Here is a 19,045-nt window from a genome sequence, read left to right as displayed (position 1 = left end):
GGTGCCACGGGGAGGGTGGCCTTTCCCAGGAGGCCAGGTCATCCCTGAACGACCATGCATGGGCACCACCGGGAAGGTGGCCTTTCCCAGGAGGCCAGGTAATCCCTGGAGCACCATGCAGCACGTGTGCCACCAGGAGGGTGGCCTTTCCCAGGAGGCCAGGTCATCCCTGGAGGACCACGCAGCACGTGTGCCAGCGGGAAGGTGGTCTTTCCCAGGAGGCCAGGTCATCCCTGGAGGACCACGCACATGCGCCACCGGGAAGGTGGCCTTTCCCCGGAGGCCAGGTCATCCCTGGACAACCACGCACAGGTGCCACCGGAGGGTGGCCTTTTACATGCAGGAGATGCCCAAGTATTTGAACACACAGTTTTTGAGATATCAATACTACCGCTGCTAGAGTTGACTGGTAGCCAAGACTCCTCATCAGCCGTGTGGCTGTACCTCCCATGCTGAATGTGAAGTTACATCACTGCATTCAGACTGCAGCATTCAGTGCAGTGCACAAGGCCCAGAAACATGGTCCCTAGCAAGGTGTGAAATCCTCTGTGAAAGAGCATAAAATTGCTGTGAAAATAGTGTTGCTACATTCGCACATAACTCGGGCTACTGAAAAAAGAACTGCTACTGTAATTATGTGGCTCCAGTCAAACCTAGTGAGGCCTACTTAGCCTTCAACAGTAAATGGCAAAGATTTTTCCAGAGATTGGGGAGGAATGAGATGTAAAGGGTACTCTAGTGTTTTCCTTTGGAGGCTATTATTGGTTCAGAAGCAGAAGCTTTTTGCCTTGTAGAACATTCCGTATCCTTTAGGTATTCCATATGCTAAGAACCCAAAAACAGAAAACTTCCTCATCACCTAATTATCTTCAGAAATACTGAATTTAAATTAAGAGCAAATTTTTGTCTCTTTGAATGTAACTTTCCACAGCAACTCATCTACTGGAAAAATAACAGTGTATTTCCCCAAAGGCCTCGAGAACTCAGCAGAGCAGGCGACCCAACTGTGCCAGGAATGGATTCATTGCTTCCCAGCCACAGATCAATCCCTCCTCACCTGCTCTGTGACAACCGTGGGCCCTTTAAGCACTGTCCCTGTGCCAGCTGGAAACGCCCAACTGGCAGCAGAAGTTGGCAGGAGACACTGTCGGGGGAGCAATTCTTGCTGAGTATCCGCTGCTCCTCTGATGTTGGCCCTTGATGCCCAACTCCCTGCTCCCTGGTTGCTGTCAGTCTCCCGGGGGTGCTCAACTTCATGGTAGAGTGTTTCCTGGAAAACCCTCCTCCCCAACCAAGCTTTCCCAAGCATCCAGCAAGTGCATGGAGAGAAAAGCTAGCTTGGCCGCCAGCCCAGCACCAGAACCAGTCCCAGGCCACTGAGGAACGGTGCACTCTGTCACAGTCGCTCCTTACAATAGAGGCTTTCAAAAAGTTCACGGGAAACGCAGGTTATGGGAACAGGAATCTGGCACAGGAGCAGGGACGCACACAGCCCACAGCTGAGTGCCTGCGTCTGAGACCTGCTCCTACTTCTTACTGTAGCTTTCTGCTACTACGCACCCCAGAAGGGGACTGGTAATAACGTGCAAGACACAAATTCAGCCCCAGGCCCCTGGCTTAGTCCAACCCTGATTTGCAAGCAGTTGCAAAGGGAATCAAGAAATATAAGAGCAATATATTTTTCAATAAGTAAAGAGTTTAAAAAGAAAAAAAAATTAAGTATAAATTTCTGGGCCAGCATGGTGGTTGCACAAGCTTCCACATGGTTCTTCTGCCTTCCAAGTGCTGGCATCCCACACAGGCACCAGTCCGAGCCCCAGAAGCTGATTGTGATGCAGCTCTTGCTTAAGGACTAGGAGAACAGCAGAAGATGGCTCAAATCCTTGCACCCCTACGTTCTCATGGGAGACTTGGAAGAAAGTCCTGGCTTCTGGCTTCAGATTAGCTCAGCTCCAGCCTTTGCAACCATTTGGGCAGTGGACCAACAGATGAAAGATTTTTCTTTACCTCTATCTCTCTCTCTCTCAATCTGCCTTTCAAATAAAAATATAAATAAAGCTTAAAAAAAGCATAGATTTCAAATGTTTTTATCCCAAAACTCATCTTTTAATTACATTTTGAACTAACCTTTTAAGGTATTTGTGTATCTCTAAGTCCTATCTTCTTTAGACTTTTCTTTACATTTTACGAGTCAACTAACCCCTAAGTAATAATTCTTAGACATTACACCTCCTTAATCACATTTCCCTGCAGTTCCTGGCTCATGATGACAACCTCATTGCCATACCCACACTCCTGGTCAGCTGCAGCAAGAGATGACATCCTGAGACTGCGCAGAGAAGCAGGCCAGCGAGCTGCCCAGCAATGCACTGTTAGTCACCGCCTGCTGCAGGTGTGAGTGAGCAGTCCACAGGAGGGAGGCATCTGAGACAGAGGGGATGGGGCTCATGGGGTGGCCGCTGCTTGAGACAACCGTGTCTCATACCACAGCGTTGGTTCCAGCTCTGCCCCCTCTGCTTCTGCCCCAGCTTCCTGCAAACGCAAACAAATGGCCAACATACCGGGGTTCTTGCGACCCACATTGGAAAGCCAGGTGGAGTTCCAGACTCCTGGCTTCAGCCTGGCCTGGCCAAGGGTACTGTGGGCATTTAGGCAATAAATCAGCACATGGAGGCTAGCTCTCTCTTTCTCCCATACAAACAAAACAAAATCTGTGTTTGGGAGAAAGATCTAGACCACAACCCACAACAGAGGAATGTGTTGTGTAGAGCCTGTTGTTGGGCCTACTTCTATAAAAAGGAGATCAGAGTTTGAAATCACTCCTAATTAATTGTTTTGTCTTCTGTTGGGTTACAAATCTCCTTGTTAACACAGGAACCTCGAGCTTATTTCCATTGCTATCAAGCATTCAGCCTACCATAGAGTCTCTTGTATGTATCCTTCCCTCTTCATGGATATTTGAATCTTTTTTATACCTTAAAAAAATGCCCTAATAATGCATACATTTTTTTCTTTGTAAACAATAAGTTACTCTGCAAAATGGCAACTGCCAACAGATGGTATCCATTTTATGCTGCCTTTACACCCTGCATGTGGTTAAGATACTAAACATGCTAATCTCATGGGTCTGAAATATCTGGTCATTTGAACTTGCATTTTCTCATGCACCATCCTAAATCGTGTCTTACCCTACAATGGCCCATTTATGAACTGTTTTGTTGTTTAAAACTCACACAATAAGCTGTACATATAGAAGTGTACGCATACAACATGTTTAAAGAATTTATGTTCACCACCTGAAGCTGTTTTCAGAAAAAAAGAGCAGAGGAAGAGAGGCCTACGCCACACCCCTACCTGACCCTGCATCCCCCCCTCGCTCCTCACAGAGGTAAAAACAGAGCTACACTTTGGTTCTTTAATCTTCTGCTTTTCTTTTTTTTTTTTTTTTTTTTTTTTTTAAAGATTTATTCATTTTATTATAGCCAGATATACACAGAGGAGGAGAGACAGAGAGGAAGATCTTCCGTCCGATGATTCACTCCCCAAGTGAGCCGCAACGGGCCGATGCGCGCCGATCCGATGCCAGGAACCTGGAACCTCTTCCGGGTCTCCCACGCGGGTGCAGTGTCCCAAAGCATTGGGCCGTCCTCAACTGCTTTCCCAGGCCACAAGCAGGGAGCTGGATGGGAAGTGGAGCTGGATGGGATTAGAACCGGCGCCCATATGGGATCCCGGGGCTTTCAAGGCGAGGACTTAAGCCGCTAGACCACGCCGCCGGGCCCAATCTTCTGCTTTTCTTTAAAACTCTTCCATGCATATATGGATCCCCAGATAATACATTGGCTAACTTGGCTCATTCAATTTTACATAAATGCAACCATGCACTGTAAGTTTCAACACTTTATGCTCAGTGGTGATTTTTCATATTGATGACTACAGTGGTGAGTTACTGATTTTTAGACACATGACACTCCACATCACTGTAAAAATACACACAATGTGGCCAGGCATGGTAGCCTAGTGGCTAAAGTCCTAGCCTTGCACATGCCAGGATCCCACACAGGCACCAGTTCATGTCCGGGCTGCTCCACTTCCCATCCAGCTCCCTGCTTGTGGCCTGGGAAAGCAGTCAAGGTCGGCCCAAAGCCTTGGGACCCTGCACCCACGTGGGAGACCCAGAAGAAGCTCCTGGTTCCTAGGTTCAGATAAGATCAGTTCCAGCCACTGCAACCTTGGGGATTGAACCAGCAGATGGAAGATCTTTGTCTCAGTCTCTCCTTCTCTCTGTATATCTGCCTTTCCAATAAAAACAAATAAATCTTTTAAAAAATTAAAAATAAACACACTGTATTTCTCTAGTGCACTCCTGGCACAAATCTCATCTGTTAGTGTTTGGTTACTACCGAGAGTGCTATGGCCATTTTCATCTATCTCCTTCTAGGTAAGGTGAACCCGAAAACAACTGTAGTATGAGGGGTTTTTAATTTATTTTGTAGCTGTGTTTATATACTGAAAGACAGAGCCACTGGCTCATCTGCATGGTGCACACAACAGTGAGGGCTGGGCCAGGCAAAAGCCAGGCCACTGGGACACGATTCGGGCCGCCCCAACAGAGGGCAGGCTCCTAAGTGCTTGGCTGTGGGTCTGGTGCCTCCGAGGATGCGTTAGCAGAGGCGGATGAGGAGTGAAGTGATGGAAACAGGAGCCAGTGCTCTAACAGGGGAGGCAGGTCAAGTGGCAGCCTGCCACTGCTGTCACCCAAGTGCACAGCTCTTTAGGCTGCTGAATCTTCGACATCTGTGTAGACCCTAACTGACACAGAATGACATTTCATGTAATTATGCCTCTGAACTGGGTTTAGAACTGATATATGTGGGGCCCGGCGGCCGTGGCCTAGCGGCTAAAGTCCTCGCCTTGAAAGCCCCGGGATCCCATATGGGCGCCGGTTCTAATCCCGGCAGCTCCACTTCCCATCCAGCTCCCTGCTTGTGGCCTGGGAAAGCAGTCGAGGACAGCCCAATGCATTGGGACCCTGCACCCGCGTGGGAGACCCGGAAGAGGTTCCAGGTTCCCGGCATCGGATCGGCGCGCACCGGCCCGTTGCGGCTCACTTGGGGAGTGAATCATCGGACGGAAGATCTTCCTCTCTGTCTCTCCTCCTCTGTGTATATCTGGCTGTAATAAAACGAATAAATCTTTAAAAAAAAAAAAAGAACTGATATATGTGGATTTGCATGGGAATTTTCACAGAGCCATAAACATACACACACAAATTTCAAAATAACAGGAATAACATGAATAACATGAGTTTTAAAGAAATCAAAATCATGTCTTTCAAGTGACCTCATCTTTATTCATTTTGGCTGTTCAATCCAGGTGTTTCTGACTGAAATCATTTAAAATCTTACACTGTCATAAAGAATTTGTCAAGCCTAACTAAATTTTTCAATTTTGCCTAAAGTCTCAAAGCTACAACACCAATACATCAAAGCGCATATACATACAAACTCCTCGTTGTTAGTTTATCCTTTACTCCTAGCCAGCATTTTCCTAACACTAACATTATACCAGCCGAAATGTGCCAAGTGTTGACTTGATGGTTTTTTGTTGTCCTTTAGTTTTTAGCTTGCTCTAAATTTAGTTTTCAGTTTTCTTCAACTGAAAAACATCCAATCTAACAAGTCACTTTCAAGTGGTTATTTAATTCATTTTGTGAATTTTTTCATTTATCCCTGCACCCCTCATTTCATTTTTTCATTTAGCATTATACTTTTTTTCATTTCTACTGACGTCTGAGACTTTTTCTTCTTCCCTTCCATTCACTATGTCACTCTGAAATGTTTCAACTGTAGTACAATCAAGCATCTTTCAACAAAACCAACAATAAATCAACCACATGTAGCTGGCGTGTAGAGTGTGCATTCTGTTTTCCAATAAACAAGGAGGTTTGCTCTCCATGGCCAACAGTTAAGCGTTTCTATCACATTGTTCGTCCACTTCTACGCTTATCATTTTTCTTGAACCATGGACTTGCGCATTTGCTTTACAAGAAATATGCTTATAAAATGATGAAAATCATGATTACAAAGAGAAGTGAATAACAGGAGAAGTTTAAAAATTTTTAAAAACTTTTTATATTACATATGTAAGGCTGGTGCCAGGATGGGGCAGGCTAGGCTCGCCTTACAGCCTGCATCCCAAAGGGTGCTGCTTCAAGTTCTAGCGGTTCTATTTCCAGTCTAGTTCTCTGTTATTGGCCTGGGAAGCCAGAGGAGGAAGGTCCAGGTCTTTGGGCCCCTATATTCATGGGAGAGACCCAGAAGACCCTGGCTCCTGCCTTTGGACCAGCCCAAATACAGCCATTCTGGTCATTTAGGGAGTAAATCAGCAGACAGAAGATCTTTCTTTCTCTGTCTCTCCTTCACTCTGTAAATCCACCATTCCAGTAAAAAAATCTTTTTCAAAAAATTACATAAGTAGTATGATCACAATTCTCTAAAAACAATTTTACGTGAATACACTGAAAAAAGGAAAAATATTTCATTGAGAGCAAACACTGGGTCAGATTTAGTACCAACACTTCAGTGAAGAGCAGACACTCAGAAAGTACCCTTTCTCCCCAGCCTCCTCTCCCAAGTCACTTTTGGAGCAAAAGCTTCCCTTTTGTCATTAAGCAGGTCCCACTTACACAGCAGCTCCATGGAAAACATTTAAGTAGAATGAGCAGTACAGAAAACCTGAGTCTGAGTTTTAGCTCTACCAAGTCAACGTTGGGCAAGTCACTAAACCTTCTGAGGTTTTACGCTTTAAATGAATAAACACAGAAGCACCTTATCAAACAGTAAGATTAGATTCATTTATGTGTGCATATGCAGACATTTTTAAACAGTTAAGTCAAAATTCAGAGTACTATCATCGCATTGGCCTTGCGCGCTTCTTGCTAAACAGGACAGGACAAAGCACCTAAAGGAAGACAAGAGCTAACTCCCCCACTTCCTGTTCTCATCACTCCTGGCCGCTGTGCCTCTCACCGCCATCCTTGCCTCCTCACGGCAGGTGGGCGCACACAGCAGCACACACCTGCCTTTTTCATTTCCCTAATGAGCTAAGGGAGGCTGAGCACCTGTCCACCACCATGACCCAGACATCACACTCCTGGCACCGCAGTTTCCTGCTTCACATTAATCCCAACTGGCATCCTATCGCCTGCTCATATTTCCCAGACGTTCACCCATCTGAAACCAAACTCCCGTAATTGCCTCTCTTCGCCCAACGTGTCCTTGCCTGTCCTCTACCAAAGCAAATCACTGACTCAGCTGGCCTTACAAGGTCCTGATCACCACATTCAAGGTGTCATTCGCTTCTGCCAACAGCTAAGAACCCTGAGAGCCAGTGAGGCCCTGGGGGGGTTTGTGTAGCGGAATACAGGTCCCCTTCCCTTAACCCCTACACCAACTGGAGCCCATGTAGCCTTTCATAAATTCCTAAAAAGCACAGGTGTGGCTAACCAAGTTTAGGAAGGTCCTGAACCTCACTGACAAACCAGGAACCTGAACATGAGCCGACTCTGCCCCTCTCAGCCCCAACTCCATCAGTAAGAACCTTCACCCCTTCCTCTTTGGGGATCCCAGGAGTGACGCAACAGCTGCCCAGCTCCGTGCTCTGTGCTCCCCAACAGACACCTAGTTTCTTCCACTACTCCGCTGTCAGTGACTGGCTCTCTGCACATGGTGCAAGTGGACCCAGTTGAGGCTTCATTTCCTTTCATGTCCTACCACACTATGGCTTTATTAATCGCTATTCCTCCTAACTTCGAAAATAAGTAGACTATTCTCAGATCTCCGAGCTGCAGAGTCCTCAGCCTTCCTGTGTGGCCTACCTGATCACAGAGTCACTGATGACAGCACATCCTGAGGCTAACAGAAGGGGACCACACTGTTCAGCTGTCTCCTGTTATCCAAAACCCAAACCATTTAACGCAAAACACTACATGATTGGTCTAAGGCTCCTGCTTTCACCGCCCGCTTGTCTTGTGTTTGCAAGACAGCACTCTGTGGTGATGCTAACGCCTCTGTTCCGCTGCACATGTCTGCAAGGAGAACTGGTGAAGAAGGAAAGTGAAAAGACTTTCTGTGCTTGTTGTAATTCCCTAATTCCTGACAACAGAAAGCAGGCTAGTGAAAAAACACAAGGGCCAGGCACCCGGACTGGCAGCTGGAAGCCCACGTCCCACGCTAGCCTGCACAGGCCTGAGCACGGGCTACAGCCCCTGACTCTGGCTCCTTGTCAGCAGACTCACGTCGGTGGGCCCCTACCACCCACAGCGCACCCCTAGACTGCATCCCAGCTCAGCCCAGCCAGGCAACAGCGGGCATCGGGAGAGGGAACTGGCGGATGGCAGCTCTGTCTCTCTGCCAATCAAATTGGCAGAGAGTACATAAATTAAGGACGAATGTTAGAGTGTGAAGAGTCAGGTGCTTTGCAGAATGGCTGATCCAAATGGCTCGGTGCATCAGGAACAGCAACAGCTGATGCACTCCACACCAGCACACAGTGGAGGACAGGCACAAGACAGAGTTTAGAGGACAAGCCTCAGGTCTGCACCAAATGCCTGCATCTCTGACGGCACAAGAGCGTAACTAATGGAGACCAACTGAAACCTGGAACAAGCAGACCACAGATGTCAAGGGGATCCCTTCACTCATCTCAGATCAACGCAAAACTGAGCCAGTGCCGAGACACACACAGGGAGGCTGAGAATGGGAAGTCAGCATGGGTAGAATGAATGGGAAGAGACAAGAGCAAACAGCGGCTTACTGTAATTAGCAATACAGCAAGTCAAAAAATCCCAGGCAGGGGCTGCCCAAAAACTGTCACACGAAACGGGCAAGTCACTAACACAAAGCAAGCTCAAGACCACTATCCTGGTGCCCCGAGCTAACCTGCAGTGACCTCCGCCCCAGGGGCACCTGGATGGTCTTCAACATCAAGAAAAGGTTGCGAGACTCACCTCATGCTTGGAGAACAGCCGGACGGCCTCCAGCTGGTGGAACACCGGGTAGTGCTGTGAGTCGATCTGGTCGCGCCGGTACACGTCACCCACCACCACGAAGGCGTTCAGCCCCGCGCGCAGCAGGTCCCACTGGTGTGCCGACGTGTGCGCTCGCAGCATGTGCGTCCGGTTGAGGTAATAGTTGTCTCCCTTCCTCCTGCTGGGGTGGTCAGCTGGGATGAGCAGGCTGTCGAAGTTCTGCCAGGTTGTGACCACAGGAGACAGGCTGTCGTAGACGGAGAAGAGCGGGGTCCCAGCGCGGCCGACGTACTGCCGGTACAGGTGCTCCTTCACCCTCTCCTTGACCAGCCACAGCGGGTGATGCCGCTGATTGTGGAGATCCCTGCCCACTTTGGAGAGGACCTTCCGGGTAAGGTTGGTGTGGTCATCCTGAGGGTAGGATTTGCCCAGCACTTCAACCACACTGGACCCTGGAGCTCCTTGGGCAGAAAATTCTGACGCCGCCGGCTTTGAGGCCCAGGCCCGATGCTGAAGGGCACTGCAGATACAACCGGCCTTTCTCACCACATAGGCATGTGTGCGGGCAAATCTCCCCCAAACCGGGCAAACCATCGTAGAAGCTTCTCACAGATTCTGCAAAGAGCACACAGCAAGCACAAGTCAAGCCTCCCTTAGGTGCAAAACCAGTGAGTCCTCTGTGACCCCAACAGCCCTCACTGTCCTACTGCCACAAAGGCCACCCCACCACCATGGCAGCACAGCTGGGGATCCGATTAAAGGAATGCTAACAGGGGCTGTTCTGCCCTGGATGCTTCCTCTAAACTCACAAGGCAGTGTCATCGTGGGAACAACATTGTGAGTTTGCGAGTTCAGATCCCATCCTCTCTGCCTCCTGCCACAGGATGAACAGAGGAAAGACCTTCATCAACGGTTGTCACCTTGACCTAGGACTTGACAGCAGGGAGAGCTGAAGGTATTTCCTTTATAAATGACCCATTCCTCAGTGTCATGGAATGGCAACAAAAATGCCAGACTAAGGCAGAGGCCTGCTCTCCACTACCACTGAGTCAAAGTCACACACCCCGAATTTCAGGCTGTCCTGCCTTCGCCATGTTCTTGGCTTTGCAGATTTATCAGGTTCTGAACGCCACGGGTGGGACAAAGCTTTAAACAGGACAGCACCTATTTGTTTTTACTCTAGAACTGACAACCTTTGGAAGGGTCACTGCATGGAGGGCTGTGTTGGACCCTTAGTGATGTTCTTAACTAAAGGCCACCGTCCTGCAGGCACAGCTGTGACACAGCACAACTTTTGAATGATTTTACCAGATCTTACAGTGACATCAATAACATTTTCTTTTAATGATTTGGAAAAAATATGTCACTTTAAGTGGAGATTATATTCAATATTTAAAAGAATAAAAACAGAAAACTTTCGGAAGTAGTTATACAGGTGACAGACTATTCCCATTGGACAACTGGGACTATTTGTACAAATTCAAGTTTTTTCTTTTCATATCTACTCATGTGATTTAAATTCCACAACAGTGTAGCATCCCATCAATCACGTTGTGGAAAGGCAAATTTCTACTACTGAATCAGAACCAAGCAGCAGCAAGACTGAATCCGTGGCGGAAGGGACCCAGTCTACATGGGTGACAAAGAGCCAGGTGCAGCTGAGCAGCGTGGGCCTGCTAACAGAACGCCAAGACGGCAGCAAGCAGTCTGAACCGTCACACTCTGCTCCGGCATGGCCACACGAGCCACCATTTATTTTTTATAAAAGATCTATTAAAGGCAGAGTTCAGAGAGAGTTCTTCCTTTTGTTGTTTCAATCGCCAGGGCTGTAGTAGGCTGATGCCAGGAGCCAGGAGTTTCTTCCAGGCACCTTACTGGGTGCAGGGGGTCCAAGCTCTTAGGCCATCTTGTGTTATTTTCCCAGGTACGTTAGCCGGGAGCTGGATCAGAGGTGGAGCAGACTAGAACTGCACCCAACAGGTGGCACCTGAACCCATACTGCCATCACACAGGCTTTTCCATTCAGAGATCTGAGAATCAAGTCATTACAGGTGATGCCCCAATGTTCATAATGAATTCCAGTTTATAAACCTAATTTACACAAACCCATTCACTCAAAGTCGAAACTTTAATCTACTGGGTTTTCTTAAAGCATCCAATTATGCACCGCCCTTCCTTTAAGGGCAAAGCAATCACAGCCAAGAAGCACATCACGCCAGAGAAGCAAGCTGCATTAGAAGAGAACGATGTTGTCCCAAGTGACCATCAGAAGCACAGCTTGGCCGCCCATCGCACCAGAATCAACACCGGAATGAGAATATCCAGCCCCCGGAGCTTCCTGTGCTGCTGGCCGCTTCGAGCTAGAGGCTTGAGCACAGCACCTTCGCCTGGGGCTGCCATCATGCGAGCAGGTGTCACATGCCAGGAACTCTATATTTATTCATGCACAGTGTTATTCTGTCAGTCTTTTCACAAGTGTTCTGGACTGGCCTTCGGGTGAAGTCCGTCTCCCATCTACACTGCTCGGCGTGTCACTGCGGCAGATCTGCAGTGTTGAGATCCATCAACGCAGCCTCGCATGCCTTAGCACAGGGTCATAATGCTGTGGTTGCTATCTACCCAACTGGAGACCCGGGGTGAGAAACATGGAAGCAGCTCTTTCTTCCAGAGGGCTATGCTGTGAGAGAAAAGTCTGGAACTGCTCTGGGAAGGCATCCTTACACTGCTTCTTGGAGTTCTTCCCCCAGAGCCACTTCTGGTTCCATCCCCAGAGCTGGGCCCCATCCACCAGGCCCAGGTGGCTCTCTCACGCACTCCCAATTCTCCCTCATCCAGACCAGGAATCTGCTAAGTTCCTGTTTGCACACCCAAGCCTTGGACCCTGCACCCAAGGCCTGGAAGCTCCTGGCTTCGGATTGGCTAGCTCAGGGCCACTGCAGTCACCTGGGGAGTGAATCAGTGGATGGAAGATTTATCTGTCTCTCCTTCTCTCTGTAAATCTGACTTTCTAATAAAAATAAATAAATCTTTTTTTTAAGTAGCAGTAGGGGTATGGTCGGTCTGCTTCCATTAACAAAGGCAAATCAACAGTGTTATCACTCTTGTTGACTAGCAAGAAAACAAATAAAATGGCTATACGCAGACTGCTGTTGGCAAGTGTTACTGGTTTAACCTTTCTAGAAAGTGATTCTGCACTGTCAAGAGACTTAAAATGATTCATACTCTTTGACAAGGTAATTATCCTTCCAGCAGTTAATCAAGAGGAAATAATACAGTTAAACACTGAAATTAAACACAAAGGAATTTCATGATAGTATGATTTGCAACAAAAAATTACAAACAATGAGTATAAGTGTCCCACAAGAGCATAATAAAGCAAATTATAGAGCCATGGAGTAAAATAGTATGGAGGTCATTAAATGTAACAGTCACATTTTATTTTTCTTATTTGAAAGGCAGATTCACGGCAGAGAAAAGCAGACAAAAATGAGGAGATCTTTCACCTGCTGGTTCAATTCCTAAACGGCCACTACAGGAAGAACGCGGCGGTGCCAGGCATAGAGCCAGGAGCTTCCTCCAGGCCCCGCGCGTGGGTGCAGGAGCCCAAAGACTCGGGCCACATTAGTGGGAGATGGATCGCAAGTGGAGCAGCCAGAACTCACAGCGGTGTCCACATGGGATGCCGGCACCACAGGCTAAGGCCCTATGCCTTGTGAAGGCCCTGAAAAAGTTTTAATCACACAACTGTGTGGCTATAAAATGATGAAATGGGTATAAAATTGTACTTATGATATGAACTACAGAGATACATCCATCTGTTAATACAGTATATACTTGTTTACAAATGGATATTAGAGGCCAGCACGGTAGCATAGCACGCTCAACTTCTACTTGGCAAGCACCAGCATCCCAGACATGGCACTGGTTAGAGTTCCAGCTGCTCCACCTCCAATACAGATCCCTCTGTATGGCCTGGGAAAGCAGCAGAAGAGAGCTCAAGCCTTTGGGACCCTGCACCCACATGGGAGACTCGGAAGAAGCCCCTGGCTCCTAGCTGCACATGTCAGGTCGTCTCTGCTCCAGTGATGGGGTCCATTCGGGACTGAACCAGCACGGTCTCCGTGGCTCTCCTTCTCTCGCTGCCAGATCTGTCTTTCAAATAAAAATAAATCTTAACCAAGAAAAAAAAGTACATAATAACAGAGGAAAAACTCTGAAAGACCTGGAAGAATACTAAGAGTTATCCCAGGTACTTATTTTTTAATTTATAGCTTCATATTTCAGTTTGATACTTCTAAACTATCTAAATGAATATCTGCTAAACTTTAAATATTCTAATTTGAAAAAACCTGATTTATAAAAAGCTATTTGAAAATACTTGTTGAGTTCAAGACATGCTTAAGGACTGCATAAAAGCCAATTCTATCAAGAGAATACCACGGTAAATATAGTTCTCTCCAAAGTAATTTAATTAATTGTGTTCAATGACCAGCTAGCAATTATGTTTGATAACAATGCAGGAAAGATGTTTGGCATATAAAATACCTCACTGCCTTTTCAATTTTCTGTTACTAATTTTCAATCATAACTTCCAACTCTAACCTCTCAGTGGTATTTTCCCAATATACTTGGATTTTTAAGGAAACTAGCAACACCGGATCCTATATTAAATATGCCTCTCAACATGCAAAAGAAATCTTTCAAACATATTGAAGCAAAAATATTATATCATGCTTTCTCAGTAGAAACAGTGCCCTGTTTCTAAGTAAAACATATTAAAACTTAGCTCAGGGCTGGCATTCCAGGCTAAGCCTGTGGTGCTGGAGCCGGCATCCCATGCGTGTATGTATACTGACTGCCCCACTGCCAACCCCACGCGTGTGCGTACTCACTGACCCACTGCCAACCCCACGCGTGTGCGTACTCACTGACCCACTGCCAACCCCACGCGTGTATGTATACTGACTGCCCCACTGCCAATCCCACGCGTGTGTGTACTGATTGCCCCACTGCCAATCCCACGTGTGTGTGTGTACTGACTGCTCCACTGCCAGTCCAGGACTCCGCATGGGACCTGGAAAAGCAGTGTAAGGGGCTGTAAGTTCTTGGGCCCCTGCACCCACTTGGGAGACCCAGAAGAAGCTTCTGGCTCTTGGATTTGGATCGGCCATCTCCAGAAGATGCCTCTACTTCAACCTGCAGAAACCCGGCAGGTAGAAGACTCCGTCTCCATGACTTCGTCAGTCCATCTAACTCTGCTTTCCAAATAAAAACAAACTTCGTCTGACAAAGGCAATACTTGACAACAATATGCTTGTGCTTCATTATGTCATCGCTCAAGATGCATGAAAAGGGGCCATGTAGCTGTTGGTACAATTACCATAGGTCAAAATCTGAACTTCTCAGGATGGGCCAGGCATAGAACAGATGTTCTTTCTGGGGGCCCACACCAGTCTCACCAGGTCTAGCTTTAGTAAAGTCTGCTCACTGTTACTGCTACTCATTGTGCAAAGCCAAACTCATCCAAACATCTTTCAGAGTACAACTTTTGATATTTTCCAGCTACATTCACAGAGACATTACAATCACCTCCAGTCTCCTTTTCCATATCTTAATTGATACCATTCTGGCAATTTTTCCATCATGCAATGAATGTATAAGAACTATATCATCCCAGGGCTGGTAAGGTGGTATAGCAAGCTAATCCTCAGACTGGCACCAGCACCCTTGATGGACACCAGTGATAGTCCTGGCTGTTCCAGCTCTGATCAAGCTCCCCACTACTGCCCTGGGAAAAAAGCAAAGGATGGCCCAAATCCCCCGGCCCTGCACAGCCATGGGAGACCCAGGAGAAGCTCCTGACGCTCTGTTTTTGATGGGCCCAGCTCTGGCTGTGGTGGCCATTTCAGCAGGGAAGCAACGGATGGAAGACCTCTTTCTATTTCTTTGACTCTGTTATTCTGACATTAAGTAAATAAATAAATCTTTAACAATGGCAGTTGCATGTATGTAGACAGTATTTGGGGCCTGGGTTGCAGTGCAGTGAGTTCTCCATCAGCTTGCAAGGCCAGCATCCCATATCGGAGTGTCTGTTTCAGACCTAGATCCTACTCTATGTTCTGATCCAGCTTGGCGCTGGCACACTTGAACAGGCAGCTTCGAGACGGCCCCCGCAGCTGGGCCCCTGCCCCCCACGCGGGAGATCAGGACAGAGGTCCTGTCTCCTCACGAAGGACTAGCCCAGATCTCACTGCCAAGGCCATTCCGGGAATACACCACCAGATGGACAACTCTCTCTTCCCTCTGACTCTGCTGTTTGGTAGAACAAATACTCATTTCTTAAAGTAACATTTGAATTGAACTTCAATTGTGTGGCAAATCAATAATTGAGCTTAAAAAAGTGGTTTCACTTTGTCCATTTGATAAGTGATATTGATGAAAAGGAAACTATAGTTTAATAAAATAAATAAACCATACTGTGGTAGAGAAGCAGCCTGTTCTGGATTCAGGAGAACTGACTCCACCAACTGTGACACTTCTAGAACCAAGAACCCAGAAGGATCCTGGTCCCTCAGAACAAGGCTCAAGAGACAGTGCTGGCGCTGAGTGCTGGGTCCCTGTGGCCCTGACCAGGGCTTCCTCGCAGAGGGAGTGCTCCAGCGACCAGCACACACACTCCTTACTAGATATCGACCCATAATAACTTGGCGTGGGAGGAACTTCCTGTGATGCATAGAGACAAAGATAAAGAGGTCAGCTTACTTGTGCAAAAGAACAGAAAATGCAGGAAGTGGGAAAATTTTGTCATGCTTGAGATCCACCTAAATAATCCATGTGATGAACAAGCTGGGTCTTAACACAGAAGGAGCCACACCTTCCAGATGTCCCAGGCAGCAATCAGCAGGACACGTGAACATGTCTCCCAGTAGAGAATACTCCTTTCAAAGCATGAACTCTCCAATTATTACATATCTACAATATGGCCAGGTACTCAAGCACCTACTCACAGGAAGCGCTTGTTTTATGTATAAATGAACGAACGATAAATGGCTCTCATCGGCAAGGATCATACAATTCTCAAAATAAAGCAGGCTGAACAATACTATTCTTCAAACCATATTAGGGCCACGTGGAGAGTGTGCTTTGAAGTCAATGCTTGGGGAACACATTAACACACCACTGTTCCAGCTGGACTGAACCCTCCCAACTCACCAGCCTACTCCCACTCATCTGGTATACTTCCTACAAACGACTGCAGATTCCAATGAACTAGGATTTTGCTTCTTCTACCTTGAGCACTTCAACAGCCTTGAAGATCACACAGCACACACATGCTTCTCTGTAATGACACCTTCTCGCACTGACCGTGAAGCAACTGAGTGACACTAAGGGCGCTCCTGAGACAGGAGGCTGCAGGTCCGCCTCCTCACAGGGGACACGCCTGAGCAGCAGAAGCCCCACTCCACTGCATGGACAAACGTCAGTCACTGCGGGTTAAGGTGATTACTGTCCACCACTGGCCTCAGTAACGCACGTACAGCACGGGTTAGAGCTATCGGCACTGCATTCTGCTACCGGAGGCACCCTGCTTCCAAAGGCTAGCCAAGTCCCATTACAATATTAATGAGGACGCCATTGGTCAGGACAATTGTGCCTGAGCTTGGCAGGAGCACGGAGGGCAAGGCCTGTGAAGCAGGGATCAGAGCCGGAGAACTCCCCAGGCCCCCACCAATGTTCTGTGATAGCTACTTCTTGTACAGCTCAAATATTTTCAAAAATTAACCGTAAGCAGAGGGAGAGTATTAGGAAGCCATTCTAAGTGCAGCTATTATCTGAATTCACAACGCCGTCCCACCATTCCAGGAGACGTCTTCTCATCGATGCAATTCAGTTGGGAAATAGCCATCTCTTAGCTCTGCTAATGAATGGCATATTTTCAACAGAGCTCTGAAGGTGTTCTGTCACACACAGGAAACTCCTTAATTATTCAACAATGGTGGAGAACCTTGTGATGGACACAAAAACAAATGGAAAAATACGACTTTTGAAAGGTTATTTTTAAACACCAATCACAGTGCTGGGCTCCAAGAGCAATCAGTTCGGCGGTAGGAAGTCAAAAAGGTTAAAATGTGTAATTAAATGAAAACATCAGGGAACAACTGCAGGCTGAAGACCTGACAAAGTTAATCTGAAGGTTTATTAGGAAGTGTCTAAATATATCACTGGGCTTAGAGTGGCAGTGATTTCCGGTCACCCTGCCACTACTTTTCACTTTTACAAAGTACCAGAAGTTAAAATGAAGTTTGTGCTACCAATTTACTTTATGATTAATGCTTTCCTAAATATGCCAGAGCACGCAAAAAAGAAAAAAAAATTCCTCTCCATGAAAGGAAAGAACACAAAACCTTGTCAAACAAAAATACCAAAATTAGCCTTTATGTGCTTTAGTATTGCAACATTAACAGGATTTTAAAAATAAATATTTAAGATATTACAGAATTCTGAATGTTTCCAATATAAAAGAAAAAGCAACAAAAAAAGGTAGTGATGATGGACAGAGCACTTCTCCTGATCTAATCATTACACAGATACGCACTGCACTCATAAATATGCATGTATTTATGCACTCATAAATATGTAAAATACTATGATCCACCTAACTGGGTTCCAGACAAGCACGTGGCAGATCTGGATGGACGTCTAGCTCCCAGTCTCAGCCCTGGCTGCAGTGGAAATTCAGACTGAACCAGGAAAGACGAGTTTTCTCTCTTTTAGATAAACGGAGCTCTTAAAAAATAACTTTATAATAATTTTAGTAATATACAGGTAAAAGTTTTAAAGTTAAAACTACTTGAGTAATAAAAAAGAATGATGTTTACACCCAGAAATAATTTAACAAGGAGAATAATTATGGCAAGTAAAATTAAAACTTGTTTTAAATAAACTCACTAAACCACAATATTAAAAACTACTTTAAGCAGTTAGAAATGTTACTGATTAAAAGGAAAAAATAGCCTCTACTTAAAAATTATTTTCCCCTCGATATTCTAAATACATTAATTGTATCTAAGATTCTCCAAATAAAGTCATTATACATAAAAAGCCTGGGATCTAGCTGACAATGGAGCCAGGAAACAGAAGCGATGTCATTCTCAGGCCCGAGTGAAGAATACCTGCCTGGCTATGTTCTACCTACACGTGGTGTCGTCCTCACTGTACAGTCTTCTTCATCGTTTTTATTCTTTCACTGAATCCTCCCAACACTACGAAAGACACAAAGTAAGTGTACAAAGTCAGGCCTGTTAGCTGCAAGTTGTAAAACAGCAAAATCAGGACCCATGCGGGTCCTCTGGTCCGCAGCCGGTTCCGGCTCAGCCCGGCACCTGCCAGCACCTGCCCTTGACGGATACACACCAGCCTTGCTTCTCTCAGGAGTCCCAGTGAGTTCTTTCCAATTTTCAAAGCAAACGCATCCTCCTGTTGATGTAATTTGTAATCTCTGATAGGGTTTTTCCTCTAGAAAAGCCACACCTCAGCCTCACACTCCAGAAGTTTCCCCGAATTCAGAAGGAAGCGAGGCAATTTCCCCATCTTCCCAGCTGTTTGCTACCTGCATTCACTCGCGGCACATATGTTTCTACACACAAGAAAGCCTTAAACTCTTCCATATAATCTTCGCAGGTCTGTTAGAATACTGGCACAGGAAAACACTTTACGGAAACTGCAAACTACACGGGAAACAATTCCTCAGAGTTGATTTTCACTATTCACAGCAATGATGTCCCGCGATGTCACTACAGGCCACCGAATTACCAACTATGGAAGGAAGCAGTTCTCCCACAGAAATGTGCAGTTAGCTTACTGGTCACATTTTTGTCAATTGATCATTACATAACCAAGTCTTACGTGTATTTCTGTTTAAATAGACTGCACTTGATACATATTGTTAACACATTAATGCTAAATCAGACAAAGCACTTGCAGCTCCTGCCTGCCTGAAGGAAGTTTCGAGAG

General features: G+C 46.4%; 1 protein-coding gene across 1 annotated transcript in view; it reads right to left on the bottom strand.

Annotated features, from left to right (window-relative positions):
* The window catches only part of FARS2 (phenylalanyl-tRNA synthetase 2, mitochondrial), a 331,118-nt gene that overhangs the window by 305,254 nt on the left and 6,819 nt on the right, over positions 1 to 19,045 (bottom strand). The window contains exon 2 of the mRNA XM_058668451.1: positions 9,011 to 9,646. Coding sequence (XP_058524434.1) covers positions 9,011 to 9,625 — 615 coding nt within the window. The 5' untranslated portion in view covers positions 9,626 to 9,646. The remainder of the gene's footprint in view (positions 1 to 9,010; positions 9,647 to 19,045) is intronic.

This window comes from Ochotona princeps, chromosome 1 (assembly GCF_030435755.1).
Source record: "Ochotona princeps isolate mOchPri1 chromosome 1, mOchPri1.hap1, whole genome shotgun sequence".
Classification (NCBI taxonomy): Eukaryota; Metazoa; Chordata; class Mammalia; order Lagomorpha; family Ochotonidae; genus Ochotona; species Ochotona princeps.
The sequence above is the reverse complement of the archived record's forward strand: the minus strand, read 5'-3'. Positions and strand labels throughout refer to the sequence as shown.